The sequence below is a fragment of the Heptranchias perlo genome, chromosome 44 (assembly GCF_035084215.1).
Source record: "Heptranchias perlo isolate sHepPer1 chromosome 44, sHepPer1.hap1, whole genome shotgun sequence".
NCBI classification, from domain to species: domain Eukaryota; kingdom Metazoa; phylum Chordata; class Chondrichthyes; order Hexanchiformes; family Hexanchidae; genus Heptranchias; species Heptranchias perlo.
The window spans coordinates 6,582,457-6,605,490 of record NC_090368.1 but is presented as its reverse complement, the minus strand read 5'-3'; the positions used below and the strand labels follow the sequence as shown (position 1 = coordinate 6,605,490).

Sequence of the window (23,034 nt, the reverse complement as noted above, 5' to 3'; positions counted from 1 at the left end):
AGGGAGGTAGAGGAACAGAGAGAGAGGGCGAGGAGAGGAAGAGGGAAAGAATGAGTGGTTAGGGAGAGAGGGAGAGGAGAGAGGGTGGGAGCAGAGCCAGGGACAGAGGGGAAGAGGGACCTGGAAAGATGGAGTGAGAGGGAACGGGAGAGTAAGGGTGGGGAGAGGGGAAACGGGAGGCGGTTAACGGGAGCCAGAGAGAGAGAGGGGAAGTTGAACAAGGAAAGAGAGGGAAGAGGGGCAAAGAGATAAAAGAAAGAAAACATAAAGTGGGGAAGAGATAAGAGAAAGAGAAGGAGAAGAGGGGGCAGAGGAGGAGAGAAAATGGAGGAGAACGTGCAGGGAACAGGAGAGTGACACCACACTGCGAGTCTGACCACCTTCCCTCCCGGATCCCACCTTCATGTTCTGGATGATTCTTTTCAAGGGCTCCAGCATCAGTTTCCAGAGTTTCTTTGTGTGGTTGATCTGGAGCTCGACAGTGCAGCCCACGGATTCCCCAACCACCTCTATGTTCTTCTGAATGTTCGAAACCGGCCCTGTGCGAAACAGAAAATCAGTCACTCCGCAGGACAACGAGAGAGCTCGGGATAACATTTCGACACTTCGACGGAAGAGAGGGAGAGAAAGGAAGAATGAACTTGCATTTCTATCACACCTTTCACGTCCCGAAGCTCCTTACAGCCAATGAGGTACTTTTTTGAAGTGCAGTCACTGTTGTAATGTAGGAAACGCGGCAGCCAATTTGCGCACAGCAAGATCCCACAAACAGCGATGCGATAAATGACCAGATCATCTGGGTTTTTTTTTAGTGATGTTGGTCGAGGGATAAATATCGGCCCCAGGACACCGGGGAGAACTCCCCCTCCTGCTCTTCTTCCAATAGCGGCCCGCGGGATCTTTTACGTCCACCCGAGAGGGGCAGACGGGGGCCCTCGGTTTAACGCCTCATCCGAAAGACGGCCCCTCCGACAGTGCGGCGCTCCCTCATTTCGTATGTACTCATGAGGAGGCAGGGAGTAGAACAAGAAACAGGAGGAGGCCATTCAGCCCCTTGAGCCTATTCCGCCATTCAATTAGATCATGGCTGATCTGTCTCTGAACTCCATCTACCCGCCTTGGTTCCAAATCCCTTAATACCCTCACCCAACAAAAAAACTATCAATCTCATATTAAAAGCTCTGATTCATTCCCAGCGTCCGCAGCCTTTCGGGGGGGGGAGCGAGTTCCAGATTTCCACTCCCCTTTGGGTTAAAAGTGCTTCCCGACATCACCCCCTGAATGACCTCGGCTCTAATTTTAAGATTCGGTTGGATGGCGATCTGCCCTCCACGGTCGAATAGCCGGCCGACGCTGACCGTTTTGGGCTCGCGCTCGGTCAGCGCCCCGGAAGGATTCAGCGGCGCTCGGGGACGGAAAAGATGGGGGGAGAGAGTTGGTTAAAAAGCATTCTTCGTTTATTTATTCTTTTTTCTTAAACCGAGTCGCACTGCCGGCACTTACCCTGCATGACGACCGCCATGAGCAGCATCAAAAGGACTCCGCGACCCTCTCCGCCCAACAGCTGCGGCACCATGATCATGATCGCACATCGATAATGAACCGAGATACTCCAGCCCAAGCCCATAACAACTGCGGGGCGAGAAAGCACACAGTTCGATGGATTCACCAGCTTGGATTCATAGGATCATACAGTGCAGGAGGAGGCCACTCGGCCCATCTTTGAAATAGCTATCCAATTTAGTCCCACTTCCCCCACCCCCCCCCCCCCCCCCCCCCCCCCGCTTGCTCTTTCCCCCTAACCCTGCAGATTAATCCTCTTCAAGTATTTATCCAATTGCCTTTTGAAAGTTCCGATGGAATCTGCTTCCACCGCCCTTTCAGGCAGCTCGTTCCAGATCTTAACAACACTCTGAGTGAAAACACATTCTCCTCATCTCCCCCTCTGGTTCTTTTGCCAATTATCTTCAATCTGTGTCCTCTGGTTACCGACCCTCCTGCCACTGGAAACAGTTTCTCCTTATTTACTCTGTCAAAACCCCTCATGATTTTGAACACCTCGATTAAATCTCCCCTTAACCTTCTCTGCTCTAAGGAGAACAATCCCAGCTTCTCCAGTCTCTCCACATAACTGAAGTCCCTCATCCCTGGTACCATTCTGGTAAATCTCCTCTGCACCCTCTCCAAGGCCTTGACATCCTTCCTAAATGCAGTGCCCAATATTAGACACAATATTCCAGCTGAGGCCCAACCAGTGATTTGTAAAGGTTTTTTTTGTAAACCTACATTGGCTCCCGGTCCGGGAACGCCTCGATTTAAAACTTCTTATCCTTGTTTTCAAATCCCTCCATGGCCTCGCCCCCCTCCCTATCTCTGTAACCTCCTCCAGCCCTACAAACCTTCGAGATCTCTGCGCTCCTCCAATTCTGGCCTCTTGCGCATCCCCGATTTAAATTGCCCCACCATTGGCGGCCGTGCCTACAGCTGCCTGGGCCCTGAGCTCTGGAATTCCCTCCCTAAACCTCTCCGCTTCTCTCTCCTCCTTTAAGACTCTCCTTAAAACCTCCCTCTTTGACCGAGCTTTTGGTCACCTGTCCTAATATCTCCTTATGTGGCTCGGTGTCAAATTTTGTTTGATAATCGCTCCTGCGAAGTGCCTTGGGGACGTTTTACTACGTTAAAGGCGCTATATAAATGCAGGTTGTTGTTGTTTAGCATGACTTCCTTGTTTTTGTATTCAATGGCCCTGTTCACCTATTGCGTGAGCTCCGATTTTGTGCTCCCGGCAAAATCTTTGCCAGAGCCTCATGGCCCCAACGAAGGGAGCTGAAAGGTTGGGTCTGAATTGCAATCCGGTCATTTGAATAATTAGCATGAGATCCCAGAGCAACTTTCGACCTTGCGCCAGCTTGAATTTAAAAGGATGCGCCCACCTAAAGGTAAGTAGCTGCAGATGAGGGCGAATGTTGGGTTTCAGCCATTACCAAACAGCTTAGAAAGGGATTTTAAATATTCTTCCACCTTTGGCGAGGCTGGGAAAGATGTGCCAAGCAAAACTGAAGTAAAGGGAAAACCGGTGCGTGGGCACAAATCGGGCACAGTGGGCTCTCCCTAGCCCCATTTTACATGGCTGGCACAATGATGCGCTGCTGCATGAGGTGGTTCTGAGGAGGGTCGCCATGTTTGGCACTCCAGAGCACCCGCTACAGGGGAACAACAATGGTGAATCTTGCCTATCACGACTTGGAGGCCAGGTTCGTCGGTCTGCATGGTTCATAGGGGTGCCGTCAATTCTGGGAACATTGTTGCCCGGGAAACATTCCGTGCCCACGTGCCAAGGTCCTGCCTCCTTCCCACAGAGAAGGCGGTGAACTCACTGTGCCTTGCAAACGGGTACGGTAGTGCAGTGGTTATGTTACTGGGCTAGTACTCCAGAGGCGGGGACTAATAATCCCAGCATGAACGTGAGTTCAAATCCCACCACGGCAGTTTGAGAATTTGAATCCCGTTTACAAAATCTGCGAATGCAAAGCTGGCATCGGTAAAAAAAAAATGACCGTGAAACTGTCGGATTGTCCGACTGGCTCACTAAAGTCCCTTTACGGGAAGGAAAAAAACCCTGCCGTCTTTATCCGAACTGGGCCTGTACGCGACTCGCCTCACACCCAAAGTGGTTGGCCCCGAAGTGGCCCCCTCAGTTGCATCAAGCCGCTGCCCACCTCCACCTACTCTGGGCGACGAGGGGATGGGCAATAAATGCCGGCCTTGCCAGCGACGCCCACCTCCCAGGGAAACGAGGCTTCTGTCACTTCCTTCAGGCAAGTGGGGAGCGCCAACTGACCGAATTTGCAAGTCACCGGCGGTGGACCGGAAGGATCCAGTGGTGTAAACATTTATTTGCTTTAGTGGCCTTCAATAAAATAGGAGCAGGAGTAGGCCATTCGGCCCTTCGAGCCTGCTCCGCCATTCAATATGATCATGGCTGATCCTCTATCTCAGTACCATATTCCCGCTCTCTCCCCATACCCCTTGATGCCTTTTGTGTCTAGAAATCTATCCAGCTCCTTCTTAAATATATTCAATGACTTGGCCTCCACTGCCTTCTGTGGTAGAGAATTCCACAGGTTCATCACCCTCTGAGTGAAGAAATTTCTCCTCATCTCAGTCCGAAATGTCCTACCCCGTATCCTGAGACTGTGACCCCTCGTTCTGGACCCCCCAGCCAGGGGAAACATCCTCCCTGCATCCAGTTTAGCCCTGTCAGAATTTTATGTGTTTCAGTAAGATCCCCTCTCATTCTTCTAAACTCGAGTGAATACAGGCCGAGTCGACCCAATCTCTCCTCAAACGACAGTCCTGCCATCCCAGAAATCAGTTGGTAGTAAGAGCAGTTCTGCTGATGCACAAATTGTCTTCAGCTTTGCCGCCAGGAGAGGGCACAGTGTGTGTGCCAGCCTTCTTTGTGGTGCACAGGTGCTGAGGTCTCAGTAGATGAGGGTAAGGGTGGGCGCGTTCATGATACCCCCACTCCTTGCCCCCTCAAGTCCCATTAGACCGTCTTCACATTTGGGACCGCCATTGGAGCAGGGTGAGAATTAGGAACAGCAGCCCAGAGAGACACAAACTAGGATTTTAGTCCACACTCACTCCAAGGGCAGGTACAGCACGGGTTAGATACAGAGTAAAGCTCCCTCTACACTGTCCCATCAAACACTCCCAGGGCAGGTACAGGGTTAGATACAGAGTAAAGCTCCCTCTACACTGTCCCATCAAACACTCCCAGGGCAGGTACAGGGTTAGATACAGAGTAAAGCTCCCTCTACACTGTCCCATCAAACACTCCCAGGGCAGGTACAGGGTTAGATACAGAGTAAAGCTCCCTCTACACTGTCCCATCAAACACTCCCAGGGCAGGTACAGCACGGGTTAGAGACAGAGTAAAGCTCCCTCTACACTGTCCCGTCAAACACTCCCAGGGCAGGTACAGGGTTAGATACAGAGTAAAGCTCCCTCTACACTGTCCCATCAAACACTCCCAGGGCAGGTACAGCACGGGTTAGAGACAGAGTAAAGCTCCCTCTACACTGTCCCATCAAACACTCCCAGGGCAGGTACAGCACGGGTTAGATACAGAGTAAAGCTCCCTCTACACTGTCCCATCAAACACTCCCAGGGCAGGTACAGCACGGGTTAGATACAGAGTAAAGCTCCCTCTACACTGTCCCAACAATGTGCCTCTCACCTTTATCCTACAATTGTAGTCATATGGCATGTGTACCTCCCACACCAGCCGGCCTTACAACCCACTGAGACGTAGTGACAGTTTATGAACAGTTTGGTTGCGAGTGCCCATACCAAGGCACGGTGTTATAAACTGGATAGCCCAGTGGTGAGGGTAGAATACTAGAGCGTGATCTTCAGTTGCTTCCAAGCCTTTATTCACAGTGACCCACATTAACCCCTCCACGCCCTAGATCAGCTCTCATATAAATGGACACAAGAAAGTCCCCAATTGTTACTGCGCCACCTGAATACAATAGAGACTAATTGACATAAATCCTCTGGATACAAATAACACCTAGGAGTGGGGAACATGTGCCTGGCAGATGAGAGGCCCAGTGCATCACAGTGACTGCAATCGCACACCAATGTGATTGACTCTGAAGCGGCCTGGTAAGCAAATTAGCTGCCTCGGATCGCGACCAGCCCCCCGCCAAGACTCTCGCGACAGTCAACTTGACTGCGGTGATTTTCGAGGGAGGTTTTGGGGTGGGGTTTGATGGACAATACTCACTGGATAATGCGTACAGAATGTAAAGCTTGTGATCCTCATCAAGGTCCAGTCGTTCCACCATAATAAAGTAAAATGCTGAAAAACACATCGAGAAGGTGTCTTTTAGTCGCTGATCCTCAGCGGGTGTCTCACGCTCGCCTCCGAGTCAGAAGCTCGGGGGTTCGAGCCCCCACACTCCCGAGACTCGAGCCCCGCAATCCAGGCCGGACGCTCCCGCTGCCAGTACCGAGGGAGCGCCGCACTGTCGGAAGGTGCCGTCTTTCGGATGAGACGTGAGAACCTCTCAGGTGGACGTAAAAGACCCCACGGCCACTATTTTGAAGAAGAGTTCTCCCCGCTGTCCTGGGGCCAGTATTTATCCCTCAACCAACATCGCTAATAAAACAGATTATCTGCTCATTATCACCTTGCAGTTTGTGGGATCTTGCTGTGCGCAAATTGGCTGCAGAGTTTCCTACATTACAGCGCTGACTACACTTGAAAAGTACTCCATTGGTTGTAAAGCACTTTTGGGATGTCCTGAGGACGTGAACGGCGCCATATAAATGCAAGTCTTTTTCTCCTTCTTGGTGTCCATTGCATGTGACGAGCTACACTCAAATTTCCCACTTCTTTCTTTCTAGTCAGTTGGTGAACATGTTTTTTTTGTCCCGGGCGAGATAACGATGGGGTTGGGAGAGAGACTTCAGAATCTCGCCCCACAGCGCCGCCTACTGGGCAGAGCCTGCACTTGTATCGTTACAAGTAACTGTTTACATACAGGATTTCCATTCTAAATGTTTACATAGGCAGTTTCAATGTTCAAGGTTGATAGAGAAGGGTGAGCAAAAATCATAACCACAGGAGGCTGGACAGGACGTGCGCGCACACTCAAGAATATTATTATTAATACAGTTGCTCTCCTGTGGTACCGCACACGGAGAGTAAAAAAGGAGTGTAGTCTTCAGATGAAGGGGTATAATTCAGTAAAGGATTGCAAGCATAATTCAATCCCCATTTTAAATTCCTCCATTCTGTGCTTAGATAGAATTACACAGAATGTACAGCACAGAAACAGGCCATTCGGCCCAACTGGTCCATGCTGGTGTTCATGCTCCACACCAGCCTCCTCCCTCCTTACTTCATCTCACCCAATCAGCATATCCTTCTACTCCTTTCTCCCTCATGTGTTTATCGAGCTTCCCCTTAAATCCATCCACACTATTCACCTCAACCACTCCTTGTGGGAGTGAGTTCCACATTCTCACCACTCTCTGGGTAAAGAAGTTTCTCCTGAATTCCCAATTGGATTTATGAGTGACTATCTTATATTTATGGCCCCTAGTTCTGATCTCCCCCCACAAGTGGAAACATCTTCTCTACGTCTACTCTATCGAACCCTTTCATAATCTTAAAGACCTCTATCAGGTCTCCCCTCAGCCTTCTCTTTTTTACACAAATGAGCCCCAGCCTGTTCAGTCTTTCCTGATAGTTATAACCTCCCAGTTCTGGTATCATCCTTGTAAATCTTTTTTGCACCTTCTCTAATGCTTCGATATCCATTTTATAATAATATGGAGACCAGAACTGTGCCCAGTACTCCAAGTGTGGTCTAACCATGGTATATGGAGACCAGGACAGTGCCCAGTACTCCAAGTGTGGTCTAACCATGGTATATGGAGACCAGGACAGTGCCCAGTACTCCAAGTGTGGTCTAACCGTGGTATATGGAGACCAGAACTGTGCCCAGTACTCCCAAGTGTGGTCTAACCATGGTATATGGAGACCAGAACTGTGCCCAGTACTCCAAGTGTGGTCTAACCATGGTATATGGAGACCAGAACTGTGCCCAGTACTCCAAGTGTGGTCTAACCATGGTATATGGAGACCAGGACTGTGCCCAGTACTCCAAGTGTGGTCTAACCGTGGTATATGGAGACCAGATCTGTGCCCAGAGCAAAAATGAACAAAACTTTTCACCTATTGGTTTAAAATTACCCACCGATCCCGAGGATCGCACCGACCCCATAGCCCATGAAGAACTTGGAAATCCGGAATTCCGAGGGTTTGCTCCAGAGAAATCGTGCAACGATCGGAGGGCAGCAGTGGATAAAGATCCTTTTAATAGCTAGAGAGAAAACAATGCTTATTTATTCAAGGTTCAAGTAAAGCTACGCTGTCCCCATCAAACACTCCCAGGGCAGGTACAGGGTTAGATACAGAGTAAAGCTCCCTCTACACTGTCCCATCAAACACTCCCAGGGCAGGTACAGGGTTAGATACAGAGTAAAGCTCCCTCTACACTGTCCCATCAAACACTCCCAGGGCAGGTACAGGGTTAGATACAGAGTAAAGCTCCCTCTACACTGTCCCATCAAACACTCCCAGGGCAGGTACAGGGTTAGATACAGAGTAAAGCTCCCTCTACACTGTCCCATCAAACACTCCCAGGGCAGGTACAGGGTTAGATACAGAGTAAAGCTCCCTCTACACTGTCCCATCAAACACTCCCAGGACAGGTACAGGGTTAGATACAGAGTAAAGCTCCCTCTACACTGTCCCATCAAACACTCCCAGGACAGGTACAGGGTTAGATACAGAGTAAAGCTCCCTCTACACTGTCCCATCAAACACTCCCAGATCACCACCTTCTCAGCATAAATGCAGCAGGGCAATAAATGCCGGCCTTGCCAGCGATGCCCACATCCCGAGGAAAACATTTTACAAAATATGAAGCCTGAAAATACCATCAGATGCCTGGGAGCCATTTTAAGGCTGTAATCCAATCTCAACACTCTAACTACAGATTGTATAATGTAATTGTAGCCCCTGCATTTGAATGATATCTCGGTTCTAATTCTAAGGTATTCATCGTGCCAGGACACCTTTCCCTTCTCCGCTCCTGAAGGTGCTTTGTGTCGCTCGATGTTAGCTGCCCTCTGTTACTGTTCCTCATGCATGAGCCCAGATGCAGAGAGTTGGAAGAAGAGTTGACTGTGAAAAGCATCTTAGCCAAGCTCTGCCCAGATCTTATGTGGAAATACGTTCAAGAAGCTCGACACCATCCAGGACAAAGCAGCCCGCTTGATCGGCACCCCATCCACCACCCTAAACATTCACTCCCTTCACCACTGGCGCACAGTGGCTGCAGTGTGTACCATCCACAGGATGCACTGCAGCAACTCGCCAAGGCTTCTTCGACAGCACCTCCCAAACCCACGACCTCTACCACCTAGAAGGACAAGGGCAGCAGGCACATGGGAACAACACCACCTGCACGTTCCCCTCCAAGTCACACACCATCCCGACTTGGAAATATATCGGCCGTTCCTTCATCGTCGCTGGGTCAAAATCCTGGAACTCCCTCCCTAACAGCACTGTGGGAGAACCTTCACCACACGGACTGCAGCGGTTCAAGAAGGCGGCTCACCACCACCTTCTCAAGGGGCAATTAGGGGATGGACAATAAATGCTGGCCTCGCCCACATCCCCAGAATGAATTTTTTAAAAACCCACACACAACAAGCTCACTTTCCAGCAGGGACATTGGATAGTGATCAGGAGGAGGAATTCTGGTTGGTTTTTGCTTCTTCCTGGCACGGGGGCTCTGAGGCAAATCGTAGCAACTCAAATGCCAACTCTCCCGAGCACAGGCCAAGGATCGGAGAGAGGAGCTTCCTGCCCTGCATGGCTCGGCACCCCGCCATGCTGTACACGGTGTGCCGTACACAGAGAATAACACAACCTGGGCCAGGGAATGAGACAACACATCTCAATGTTGGACGAAGACCTCTTACGCCAGCGGAGCGAAACTCAAGCAGTTCATTTCCGCCATCCGGAAAGGTTTGCTAGACAGTGCGTCATGAATGCACTGGCCCTTTAAAGGATACAATTACACAAAGCGTCAACACTGAACCAGAGCTGCAGTTAATGGCAACGTACTTGAATGGGATGGTTTCCCATTTTGCTTTCGATATGCTCTCCCTTCTACAGCTCCTGCCGTCTCTCCATTCTTTTGCTCTTTCTCTCTGCTCCCTCTCCTCCCCGCTATGCGCCCCCTCCTCCCCGCTGTGCTCTCTCTCCTCCCCGCTATGCTCTCTCTGCTCTCTCTCCTCCCCGCTGTGCTCTCTCTCCTCCCCGCTATGCTCTCTCTGTTCTCTCTCCTCCCTGCTGTGCTCTCTCTCCTCCCCGCTATGCTCTCTCTGTTCTCTCTCCTCCCTGCTGTGCTCTCTCTCCTCCCCGCTATGCTCTCCCTGTTCTCTCTCCTCCCTGCTGTGCTCTCTCTCCTCCCCGCTATGCTCTCTCTGTTCTCTCTCCTCCCTGCTGTGCTCTCTCTCCTCCCCGCTATGCTCTCCCTGTTCTCTCTCCTCCCTGCTGTGCTCTCTCTCCTCCCCGCTATGCTCTCTCTGTTCTCTCTCCTCCCTGCTGTGCTCTCTCTCCTCCCCGCTATGCTCTCTCTGTTCTCTCTCCTCCCTGCTATGCCCTCTCTCCTCCCCGCTATGCTCTTTCTCATCTTCTCTTTCGACTCTCACTCATTTTACTTTTTATCTCTTTCTTGCCTCTCCTGCTCCTCTCCTCTCCTCTCTTTCATTGCCTCACACTCATAAAACAATCCTTGCAGTCTGCGCTGTTTAATCTCCCAGTCCTCTCTTGAGCGGAAAGAAGCTCTAATTCCCAGCACCCCCCCTCCGCAGAACTCCACCATTCTGAAGCCACAATTACCTTGTGACACGAGAGAATGGAGAATTCCTTCAGAACTGATGGGCTGTGACTTCATAGAATCACAGAATCTTACAGCAAAGAAGGAGGCCATTTGGCCCATTGTTCCTGTGCCGGCTCTTTGAAAGAGCTATCCAATTAGTCCCACTCCCCCCAAAGCCCCTGCAAATTTTTCACCTTCAACTATTTATCCAATTCCTTTTTGAAAGTTACTATTGAATCTGCTTCCACCGCCCTTTCAGGCGGCGAATTCCAGATCAGAACAACTCGCTGCGTAAAAAAATTCTCCTCATCTCCCCCTCTGGTTCTTTGGCCAATTATCTTCAATCTGTGTCCTCTGGTTCCCGACCCTCCTGCCACTGGAAACAGTTTCTCCTTATTTACTCTCTCAAAACCCTTCATGGAATAGAGGGGGAATCTCAGGGACATTGAACACCTCGATTAAATCTCCCCTTAACCTTCTCTGCTCGAAGGAGAACAATCCCAGCTTCTCCAGTCTCTGCACATAACTGAGGTCCCTCATCCCTGGTACCATTCTTGGCACCATCCAGGACAAAGCAGCCCGCTTGATTGGCACCCCATCCACCACCCTAAACATTCACTCCCTTCACCACCGGCGCACCGTGGCTGCAGTGTGTACCATCCACAGGATGCACTGCAGCAACTCGCCAAGGCTTCTTCGACAGCACCTCCCAAACCCGCGACCTCTACCACCTAGAAGGACAAGGGCAGCAGGCACATGGGAACAACACCACCTGCACGTTCCCCTCCAAGTCACACACCATCTCGACTTGGAAATATATCGGCCGTTCCTTCATCGTCGCTGGGTCAAAATCCTGGAACTCCCTTCCTAACAGCACTGTGGGAGAACCTTCACCACACGGACTGCAGCAGTTCAAGAAGGCGGCTCACCACCACCTTCTCAAGGGGCAATTAGGGATGGGCAATAAATGCCGGCCTCGCCAGCGACGCCCACATCCCGTGAATGAATAAAAAAAATAATTCTAGTAAATCTCTGCACCCTCGCCAAGGCCTTGAATCTGCCTCCACCGCCCTTTCAGGCAGCGCATTCCAGATCATAACCGCTCGCTGCGTAAAAAGGTTTTCCTCATGTTGCCTTAAATCTGTGTCCTCTCGACCCTTCTGTCAATGGGAACAGCTTCTCTTTATTTACTCTATTCCACCTCTCAGAGATTCCCCCTCCATTCCATGTCCCTGAGATTCCCCCTCTATTCCATGTCCCTGAGATTCCCCCCCTCTATTCCATGTCCCTGAGATTCCCCCCCTCTATTCCATGTCCCTGAGATTCCCCCCTCCATTCCATGTCCCTGAGATCCCCCCCCTCTATTCCATGTCCCTGAGATTCCCCCCCTCTATTCCATGTCCCTGAGATTCCCCCCTCCATTCCATGTCCCTGAGATTCCCCCCCTCTATTCCATGTCCCTGAGATTCCCCCCCTCTATTCCATGTCCCTGAGATTCCCCCCTCCATTCCATGTCCCTGAGATTCCCCCCCTCCATTCCATGTCCCTGAGATTCCCCCCCTCTATTCCATGTCCCTGAGATTCCCCCTCCATTCCATGTCTCTGAGATTCCCCCTCTATTCCATGTCCCTGAGATTCCCCCCCTCTATTCCATGTCCCTGAGATTCCCCCCCTCTATTCCATGTCCCTGAGATTCCCCCCCTCTATTCCATGTCCCTGAGATTCCCCCCTCTATTCCATGTCCCTGAGATTCCCCCCCTCCATTCCATGTCCCTGAGATTCCCCCCTCCATTCCATGTCCCTGAGATTCCCCCCCTCTATTCCATGTCCCTGAGATTCCCCCTCCATTCCACGTCCCTGAGATTCCCCCCTCCATTCCATGTCCCTGAGATTCCCCCCCTCTATTCCATGTCCCTGAGATTCCCCCCTCCATTCCATGTCCCTGAGATTCCCCCCCTCTATTCCATGTCCCTGAGATTCCCCCCTCTCATAGAGTCATAGAGTTATACAGCACGGATAGAGGCCCTTCGGCCCATCGTGTCCGCGCCGGCCATCAGCCCCTCTATTCCATGTCCCTGAGATTCCCCCCTCTATTCCATGTCCCTGAGATTCCCCCTCCATTCCATGTATCTGAGATCCCCCTTCTCCAATCTCTGCGAGTCCCCCTCCAATCTCTGCGAGTCCCCCTCCAATCTCTGCGAGTCCCCCTCCTTCTCCATATCTCTGAGTTTCCTCTCAGCCTGCTCCACTCGTCCTGATGCCTTGCTCCAGAAATACCAGAAGCAGTGAACACACTCAAACACTATCTTTGCATTTCAAAAAGGCAGAATTATTAGATCCAGAATGAATAAGAAAAGAAAAGCCACAGATTGAAAGTTTAACTGCTTTAGAATCTCTCCGATCTCCTGTTGCCTAGCAATACAAAGGTTTTGAGTAAAAATACATTCCACAGTCCCTACCGGCCAATCGAAGAGGTAAATTTCCCATCAATCATTGTATCCCAAGAGGTATTAGCCAATGGTATTGGATATAGTCATTCTAGAACTCCTATTGGCTACATGTAAGATCCAGCGTCACCAGTAACTGGAAGTCCAATCAGGAACCACTATTTAAAATATAACAAGGTGGGTACAGATCAGTCAACGATATAACTGCTCAGGAAATTCTCATCTTTGTTTTCAAAGCCCTCCGTGGCCTCCCTCCCTATCTCTGTAACCCCCTCCAGCCCCTACAACCCTCCGAGATCTCTGCGCTCCTCCATCCCCCGATTTCCATCGCTCCACCATTGGCGGCCGGGCCTTCAGCCGCCTGGGCCCTAAGCTCTGGAATTCCCTCCCTGAACCTCTCCGCCTCTCTCTCCTCCTTTAAGACTCTCCTTAAAACCTATCTCCTTGACCAAGCTTTTGGTCACCTGTCCTAATATCTCCTTATGTGGCTCGGTGTCAAATTTTTTTTGATGATCGCTCCTGTGAAGCACCTTGGGACGTTTTACTGCGTTAAAGGCGCTATATAAATGCAGGTTGATGTTGAAGGATAGAGATGGTTAGCTTTCCGAACATGGGTTAAGGGTGAAATTGGTAAATCTAGGTGAAGGATAGAAGCCCATAATGCAGGATATCACGATGGGTCATCAGAACGGTAGGGAAGATGAGGTAAATCAGAAAGAAGGTTCACTCGGTTAATCCTGGGGATGAGGGGGCGGACATATGAGGAGAGGTTGAGTAGATTGGGACTCCACTCATTGGAGTTCAGAAGAATGAGAGGCGATCTTATTGAAACATATAAGATTGTGAAGGGGCTTGATCGGGTGGATGCGGTAAGGATGTTCCCAAGGATGGGTGAAACTAGAACTAGGGGGCATAATCTTAGAATAAGGGGCTGCTCTTTCAAAACTGAGATGAGGAGAAACTTCTTCACTCAGAGGGTAGTAGGTCTGTGGAATTTGCTGCCCCAGGAAGCTGTGGAAGCTACATCATTAAATAAATTTAAAAAGAGAAATAGACAGTTTTCTAGAAGTAAAGGGAATTAGGGGTTACGGGGAGCGGGCAGGAAATTGGACATGAATTTAGATTTGAGGTTAGGATCAGATCAGCCATGATCTTATTGAATGGCGGAGCAGGCTCGAGGGGCCGATTGGCCTACTCCTGCTCCTATTTCTTATGTTCTTATGTTCTTAAACAATTTTCATCAAACAACCACCTCTCTCATTTATCAACAATAATTTGTTCATTTGAGCAGAGAAGGTTAAGGGGAGATTTAATCGAGGGGTTCAAAATCATGAGGGGGTTTTGAGAGAGTAAATAAGGAGAAACTGTTTCCAGTGGCAGGAGGGTCGGGAACCAGAGGACACAGATTGAAGATAATTGGCAAAAGAACCAGAGGGGGAGATGAGGAGAATTTTTTTTAACGCAGCGAGTTGTTCTGATCTGGAATGCGCTGCCTGAAAGGGCGGTGGAAGCAGATTCAATAGTAACTTTCAAAAGGGGAATTGGATAAATACTTGAAGGGGAAAAATTAGCAGGGCTGTGGGGGAAAGAGCAGAGGGAGAGTGGGACTAATAGGACAGCTCTTTCAAAGAGCCAGCACAGGCCCGATGGGCCGAATGGCCTCCTTCTTTGCTGTACCGTTCTATTTCTCTGAATTCTCCTCTCCTGTTCCTCCGAAGCTCCAAGTCTCCCATCAGACGCACTCTCCGTCCACCCTACACTGTGTTGAAATCGAGACTAATCGCACTGTCCTCCACCCGAACTCATTCTTTGAAAATATCTCAAAACCATGGGACACCTCAACCTCCTCCTCCGACAGGTTTGAAGAGTCGAAACCCAACTTGGTGTCCTCGAACCCCAACTTCCCAACGCAGAAAGATACCGGGGCCAAAAGGTTTAAATTACGAGGCCAGGTTGCACAGACTGGGCTTGTGTTCCCTCGTGTATAGAAGATTAAGGGGTGATCTAATCGAGGTGTTTTAAGATGATTAAAGGATTTGATCGGGTCGATAGAGAGAAACTATTTCCTCTGGTGGGGGGAGTCCAGAACAAGGGGGCAGAACCTTAAAATTAGAGCCAGGCCGTTCAGGGGTGATGTCACTTCTTCACACAAAGGGGAGTGGGAATCTGGGAATGGAAAAGTGGGGCATTCTTGTGAGGCTTAGGCTGAGCTACGTTGATGGGACAGTGTAGAGGGAGTTTTACTCTGTATCTAACCCGTGCTGTACCTGCCCTGGGAGTGTTTGACGGGACAGTGTAGAGGGAGCTTTACTCTGTATCTAACCCTGTACCTGCCCTGGCAGTGTTTGACGGGACAGTGTAGAGGGAGCTTTACTCTGTATCTAACCCTGTACCTGCCCTGGGAATGTTTGACGGGACAGTGTAGAGGGAGCTTTACTCTGTATCTAACCCTGTACCTGCCCTGGGAGTGTTTGATGGGACAGTGTAGAGGGAGCTTTACTCTGTATCTAAACCGTGCTGTACCTGCCCTGGGAGTGTTTGATGGGACAGTGTAGAGGGAGCTTTACTCTGTATCTAACCCTGTACCTACCCCGGGAGTGTTTGACGGGACAGTGTAGAGGTAGCTTTACTCTGTATCTAACCCGTGCTGTACCTGTCCTGGGAGTGTTTGATGGGACAGTGTAGAGGGAGCTTTACTCTGTATCTAACCCTGTACCTGCCCTGGGAGTGTTTGACGGGACAGTGCAGAGGGAGCTTTACTCTGTATCTAACCCTGTACCTGCCCTGGGAGTGTTTGATGAGACAGTGTAGAGGGGGCTTTACTCTGTATCTAACCCTGTACCTGCCCTGGGAGTATTTGATGGGACAGTGTAGAGGGAGCTTTACTCTGTATCTAACCCGTGCTGTATCTGCCGTGGGAGTGTTTGATGGGACAGTGTAGAGGGAGCTTTACTCTGTATCTAACCCTGTACCTACCCTGGGAGTGTTTGATGGGACAGTGTGGAGGGAGCTTTACTCTGTATCTAACCCTGTACCTGCCCTGGGAGTGTTTGATGGGACAGTGTAAAGGGAGCTTTACTCTGTATCTAACCCCGTGCTGTACCTGCCCTGGGAGTGTTTGATGGGACAGTGTAGAGGGAGCTTTACTCTGTTTCTAACCCCGTGCTGTACCTGCCCTGGGAGTGTTTGATGGGACAGTGTAGAGGGAGCTTTACTCTGTTTCTAACCCCGTGCTGTACCTGCCCTGGGAGTGTTTGATGGGACAGTGTAGAGGGAGCTTTACTCTGTATCTAACCCGTGCTGTACCTGCCCTGGGAGTGTTTGATGGGACAGTGTAGAGGGAGCTTTACTCTGTATCTAACCCTGTACCTGCCCTGGGAGTGTTTGATGGGACAGTGTAGAGGGAGCTTTACTCTGTATCTAACCCAGTACCTGCCCTGGGAGTGTTTGATGGGACAGTATCGAGGGAGCTTTACTCTGTATCTAACCCTGTACCTGCCCTGGAAGTGTTTGATGGGACAGTGTAGAGGGAGCTTTTCTCTGTACCTAACCCTGTACCTGCCCTGGGAGTGTTTGATGGGACAGTGTAGAGGGAGCTTTTCTCTGTATCTAACCCTGTACCTGCCCTGGGAGTGTTTGACGGGACAGTGTAGAGGGAGCTTTACTCTGTATCTAACCCTGTACCTGCCCTGGGAGTGTTTGACGGGACAGTGTCTTTCGGATGAGACGTTAAACTGAAATCCTATCTGTCCTGTCAGGCGGCTGTAAAAGATCCCAGTGGACTGTTTAAAGGGCAGCTGGGGAGTTGTGCCAGGATTTTCTTAATGTCTGTTTATGCATCTTTACAGAAAACCATCAGTAAGGCAACTGCAGCCAGGCCGCTCGTCGTGGAGGGTCGAACTTTCAGACTCTGCTCTCTGCACTCTACGGACAACTAACGTTAACCCGCCCCCTCTGGTGATGAATTTAAGCCAAGCACGTCAATGTGGCAGTGTCTAATGATACCGGAACATTCTTAAAGCAACACTAGTATTCCACCGGGCTGTCGGTTAATAATATCCAAACATGTCCAGGTGGAATAAAATGCTGCGGATGGTCGGGAAAAGCCTCAAACAGAAACAGAGCAAACCATGGTTGGAGTCTCTGCGTATCCTTGCCCTGAGGTGGATCTACATCATCACCGGACGCCCCAGGAAAGCAAAGTTCGCCGTCTACAAACGCAGGCGTCTCCAGATGTGCTTCGAGTCCTGCTGCCCCTGCTGCCCCGATTGGGGCTGCTGGGAAGGGACGGACAAGCTGCAGCGGGGCGATGTGGTGAGGAAGGAAATGAGGGAGGCGTGGATCAAGGAGGACAATATCTTCAAGGAGTGCCTGCGAAGTCTGGGGGGTTTCGCCTTCGGCCTGCTGTTCACCAGCGTCTACGGCCTCTTTGTCCTGTTTGTCCAAGAGTACAACCTCTGGTACTGCCTGGTGTCCACCATAACCATCGCCGTGCTGCTCGGTTTGGGCATGGGGCTGTCGGCCAAGATTCGGATCAACGTCTTCCTCATGTTTCCCCACATTTTTTCCAGTGAGTGTCCAGGTCGAGCAGCCGTCTCCCAACACGTTCTCATCGCATCATGGCAGGTACGGGGCAGGAGGCAGCCGTTCGGCCCATCGTGCCTCTGCTGTCTCCAATTAGTCCCACTTTCCCCCATAGCCCTGCAAAAGTTTTTTCCCTTCAAGTATTTATCCAATTCCCTTTTCAAAGTTACTATTGAATCTGCTTCCACCGCCCTTTCAGGCAGTGCGTTCCAGATAATTACGACAACCTGAGTAAGAAATACCGACCCCTACTGTATTCAAAACCATGAAGGGGTTTTGAGAGAGTAAATAAGGAGAAACTGTTTCCAGTGGCAGGAGGGTCGGGAACCAGAGGACACAGATTGAAGATAATCGGCAATAGGACCGGAGGGGGGAAGATGAGAATTTTTTTTACGCAGCGAGTTGTTCTGATCTGGAATTCACTGCCTGAAAGGGCGGTGGAAGCAGATTCAATAGCAACTTTCAAAAGTATATTGGATAAATATTTGAAAAGGCAAAAAAAAAAATGCAGGGCTGCAGGGAAAGAGTGGGATTAATTGGGTAGCTCTTTCAAAGAGCCGGCACAGGCACGATGGGCCGAATGGCCTCCTCCTGTGCAGTGCGATCCTCTCCCGAGCACGGGGCGGTACAATTTCATGGGCACCAGCCTCCAATTCAGCACGGGCCGCATGGGCGGGTCAGTCGACCGTGGGGGCCATCACCCAACACCCACACGCACACTGGGGTTGCCAACTCCGGTTGGACGTATTCCTGGAGGTTTCGTCACCTGGCCCTCCCCCAACCCGGTCCGACAGCCTCTTTTCTATCATATTTTCATGACTAATAAAATCTAAGTGGGATAGAAAATGATTTTAAAACAAGGCACACCATTCTTTTATCATGATTTTTCTCCCGGCAGTATCCTGGGGATTAATCTTCGATCCCTGGCGACTCCAGGGCCAATCCTGGAGCATTGGCGACCCTTGCAACCCCATACTTTCCTGGGATCGCTGAGCAGGATGGGACCAGCGAGACAGAATTCACGAGTTCATAATCTCACCAAGACCAAATTGTGAAGCTGAGTTCAATAAACCTGGTAATTTACGGGTTCGCGCCAGAAAGGCGACCAGAGAAGCCGCTGAACTGACGTAGAAACCCAGATGGCCCACACATCTCCTTCGGGGAAGGGAGCCCACCACTACCTCTTTGTCCGGCCTATATCTAGACCGAGGCTCCCAGCGCCAGTGCTGAGGGAGCGCTGCACTGTCGGAGGTGCCGCCTTTCGGACGAGACGTTAAACCGAGGGCCCCCGTCTGCCCCTCTCATGTAAAAGATCCCACGGCCGCTATTGGAAGAAGAGCAGGGGGGAGTTCTCCCCGGTGTCCTGGGGCCGATATTTATCCCTCGACCAACATCACTAAAAAAAAAAGCAGATTATCTGGGTCATTGCTGTTTGTGGGATCTTGCTGTGCGCAAATTGGCTGCCGCGTTTCCTACATTACAACAGTGACTGCACTTCAAAAGTACTTCATTGGCTGTAAAGCGCTTTGGGACGTCTGGAAGGCGCTGGAGAAATGGAGGTCCTTTCTTTCTGCAGTTCCAGTCGACTCTTAAAGCCCGTTCAAGCGGTCGAAGTGAGCCAGTCAGCTGCAAAAAACGGGGCCAACCAGAGATGGGCAGTAAATGCGGCCTTGCCAGCACTGGGTTCGCATCTCAAGAACAAATCGGAGAGGAAAAAGCTGGCTGATTTTCCTCTCCCCAGCTCAGTCGCCACCTCCCAGCTGAGATCAACGAAAAGCACAACACAAAGGGGAGTGAGATACTGGATTTCTGTATGGCTTAGAATAACAGCACATGGCGAGGGAGGGGGGGGTAGGTACTTGTCTCGGACAGCTGCGCATTGGCCCCGTTATATGCCCCACCCGTGATGGGGCGGGGCGTATAGCGGGCATCCAGTGCACTACCCCTCCTATTTGCGCTGCCGCCCGAGTCGAATATCTGTTTACCAAATGAACCACTGTTTGTTCTTTTTATTCCTCTCGTCCCCCAACCCTCTCCCCCCCCCCCCCCCCCCGACCCCAGAACAGGGAAAAACTTTTCTCCTTGCGTTAGCTTTTGGGCTTGTCATCGAAGGACCGCTACAGAACATTATCGTTAACTTCACCCGAGGATCAGAGTCGGTTGCTTGTGGAGCCGAACTGGCCATGAACCAGACCAAGGAGCTCATGCAGAAGGCAAAGGCACCCCTGATTGGTAAGAAGCAAAGTCCTTCTCTTATTACATTGAAGTTAGAGTACAGAATCAGGCCATTCGGCCCAACTGGTCTATGCCGGTGTTTTTTAAAATTTGTTCATGGGCGTTGCTGGCGAGGCCGGCATTTATTGCCCATCCCTAATTGCCCTTGAGAAGGTGGTGGTGAGCCGCCTTCTTGAACCGCTGCAGTCCGTGTGGTGACGGTTCTCCCACAGTGCTGTTAGGAAGGGAGTTCCAGGATTTTGACCCAGCGACGATGAAGGAACGGCCGATATATTTCCAAGTCGGGATGGTGTGTGACTTGGAGGGGGAACGTGCAGGTGGTGTTGTTCCCATGTGCCTGCTGCTCTTGTCCTTCTAGGTGGTAGAGGTCGCGGGTTTGGGAGGTGCTGTCGAAGAAGCCTTGGCGAGTTGCTGCAGTGCATCCTGTGGATGGTACACACTGCAGCCACGGTGCGCCGGTGGTGAAGGGAGTGAATGTTTCGGGTGGTGGATGGGGTGCCAATCAAGTGGGCTGCTTTGTCCTGGATGGTGACGAGCTTCTTGAGTGTTGTTGGAGCTGCACTCATCCAGGCAAGTGGAGAGTATTCCATCACACTCCTGACTTGTGCCTTGTAGATGGTGGAAAGGCTTTGGGGAGTCAGGAGGTGAGTCACTCGCCGCAGAATACCCAGCCTCTGACCTGCTCTTGTAGCCACAGTATTTATATGGCTGGTCCAGTTAAGTTTCTGGTCAATGGTGACCCCCAGGATGTTGATGGTGGGGGATTCAGCGATGGTAATGCCGTTGAATATCAAGGGGAGGTGGTTAGACTCTCTCTCGTTGGAGATGGTCATTGCCTGGCACTTATCTGGCGCGAATGTTAGTTGCCACTTATGAGCCCAAGCTTGGACGCTATCCAGGTCTTGCTGCATGCGGGCTCGGACTGCTTCATTACTTGTTCCACATGAGCCTCCTCCCTCAGTTTTGCTCCCACCGCCCTTTCAGGCAGTGCATTCCAGGTTATAACAACTCGCTGAATGAAAATAATTCTCCTCATCTCCCCCACACCCAGGTCTTTTGCCAATTATCTTAAATCTGTGCCCTCTGGTTCCCGACCCTCCTGCCACTGGAAACAGTTTCTCCTTATTTACTCTATCAAAACCCTTCATGATTTTGAACCCCTCGATTAAATCTCCCCTTAACCTTCTCTGCTCTAAGGAGAACAACCCCAGCTTCTCCAGTCTCTCCACGTAACCGAAATCCCTCATCCCTGGTACTATCCTGGTAAATCTCCTCTGCCCTCTCTTCATGGATGCGAGAGATGGCATACAGGAGTCAGGAGTGGGGGTGCAGAAAGAAAAGAGTTGCTCAGTATCCCAGCTGTTGCCTGGAAGTTCCTGAACGCCATCCCTGTATTTTGGTTAATTTTATTATGCACACAGAACAGGAAGCAAAGGGGAGGAATCATTTACAATCAACTTCCAGAGTGTCTATTGACACCACTGCGTCAGCCAATGATTGGAGGCAGGGAGGGACTTACGACAGGACTTACAGCAAACAAAGTCTACCTACTCAGCAAACAGAGTCTGTTTAAACAGCGCACCACTGCAAACAGTCTACAGAGTCTATGTAAACAGCGAACGATAGCAAACCGAACTCATGTCGGAAACTACAGCAACTTCTCCCGACAAGAGCAGGATTAGTTCTCAAGCACAATGAAGTGAGTGGTGGATTGTTACAGAATACAAATCATGTGCGTAAAATCGAGCTCAGTCACTGACAGCAGGGCGGTCTTCAGGCCTGATTGACCCAAGTATCTCCATTCTGGCCAGGAATAGTGGTGTCATTAAACTCAGCCATGAATTTCCAGCTGGTCTGGGGTTCCTCTGCTCTTTCTGGTTCATTATCATCTCCAAACAATTAGATTCTTTACTTCATTTTCTTTTTCAGCTGCCCTTGAGAAGATTAAGATTATCGCCCAATCAGCGAAAGGAGTCGGTGATCGTGTGAGGAAGTTTTTTGTGTCGATGAAGAATTCGATCAAGCACATAGGTACAGCCCGGGATAGATAGAGAGTGAAACTCCCTCTACACTGTCCCATCAAACACTCCCAGGGCAGGTACAGGGTTAGATACAGAGTAAAGCTCCCTCTACACTGTCCCGTCAAACACTCCCAGGGCAGGTACAGGGTTAGATACAGAGTAAAGCTCCCTCTACACTGTCCCGTCAAACACTCCCAGGGCAGGTACAGGGTTAGATACAGAGTAAAGCTCCCTCTACACTGTCCCATCAAACACTCCCAGGGCAGGTACAGGGTTAGATACAGAGTGAAGCTCCCTCTACACTGTCCCATCAAACACTCCCAGGGCAGGTACAGGGTTAGATACAGAGTAAAGCTCCCTCTACACTGTCCCATCAAACACTCCCAGGGCAGGTACAGGGTTAGATACAGAGTAAAGCTCCCTCTACACTGTCCCGTCAAACACTCCCAGGGCAGGTACAGGGTTAGATACAGAGTAAAGCTCCCTCTACACTGTCCCGTCAAACACTCCCAGGGCAGGTACAGCACGGGTTAGATACAGAGTAAAGCTATCTCTACACTGTCCCATCAAACACTCCCAGGGGCAGGTACAGCATGGGTTAGATGCAGAGTAAAGCTCCCTCTACACTGTCCCGTCAAACACTCCCAGGGGCAGGTACAGCACGGGTTAGATACAGAGTAAAGCTCCCTCTACACTGTCCCATCAAACACTCCCAGGGCAGGTACAGGGTTAGATACAGAGTAAAGCTCCCTCTACACTGTCCCATCAAACACTCCCAGGGCAGGTACAGCACGGGTTAGATACAGAGTAAAGCTCCCTCTACACTGTCCCATCAAACACTCCCAGGGCAGGTACAGCACGGGTTAGATACAGAGTAAAGCTCCCTCTACACTGTCCCATCAAACGCTCCCAGGGCAGGTACAGGGTTAGATAGAGAGTAAAGCTCCCTCTACACTGTCCCATCAAACACTCCCAGGGCAGGTACAGTACGGGTTAGATAGAGTAAAGCTCCCTCTACACTGTCCCGTCAAACACTCCCAGGGCAGGTACAGGGTTAGATACAGAGCAAAGCTCCCTCTACACTGTCCCATCAAACACTCCCAGGGCAGGTACAGCACGGGTTAGATACAGAGTAAAGCTCCCTCTACACTGTCCCGTCAAACACTCCCAGGGCAGGTACAGGGTTAGATACAGAGGAAAGCTCCCTCTACACTGTCCGATCAAACACTCCCAGGGCAGGTACAGAGTTAGATACAGAGTAAAGCTCCCTCT

The 23,034-nt window shown here is 50.6% G+C and overlaps 2 protein-coding genes across 2 annotated transcripts in view; one reads left to right on the top strand and one right to left on the bottom strand.

Annotated features, from left to right (window-relative positions):
- The window catches only part of dcst1 (DC-STAMP domain containing 1), a 29,265-nt gene extending 27,683 nt beyond the window's left edge, over window positions 1-1,582 (bottom strand). The window contains exons 1-2 of the mRNA XM_067976040.1: window positions 1,504-1,582; window positions 400-539 (exon numbers count right to left, since the gene is read on the bottom strand). Coding sequence (XP_067832141.1) covers window positions 400-539; window positions 1,504-1,582 — 219 coding nt within the window. The remainder of the gene's footprint in view (window positions 1-399; window positions 540-1,503) is intronic.
- Window positions 1-23,034, top strand: part of dcst2 (DC-STAMP domain containing 2) — an 80,658-nt gene that overhangs the window by 29,239 nt on the left and 28,385 nt on the right. The window contains 3 exon segments of the mRNA XM_067976066.1: window positions 16,771-17,492; window positions 19,568-19,738; window positions 21,671-21,772. Coding sequence (XP_067832167.1) covers window positions 16,988-17,492; window positions 19,568-19,738; window positions 21,671-21,772 — 778 coding nt within the window. The 5' untranslated portion in view covers window positions 16,771-16,987.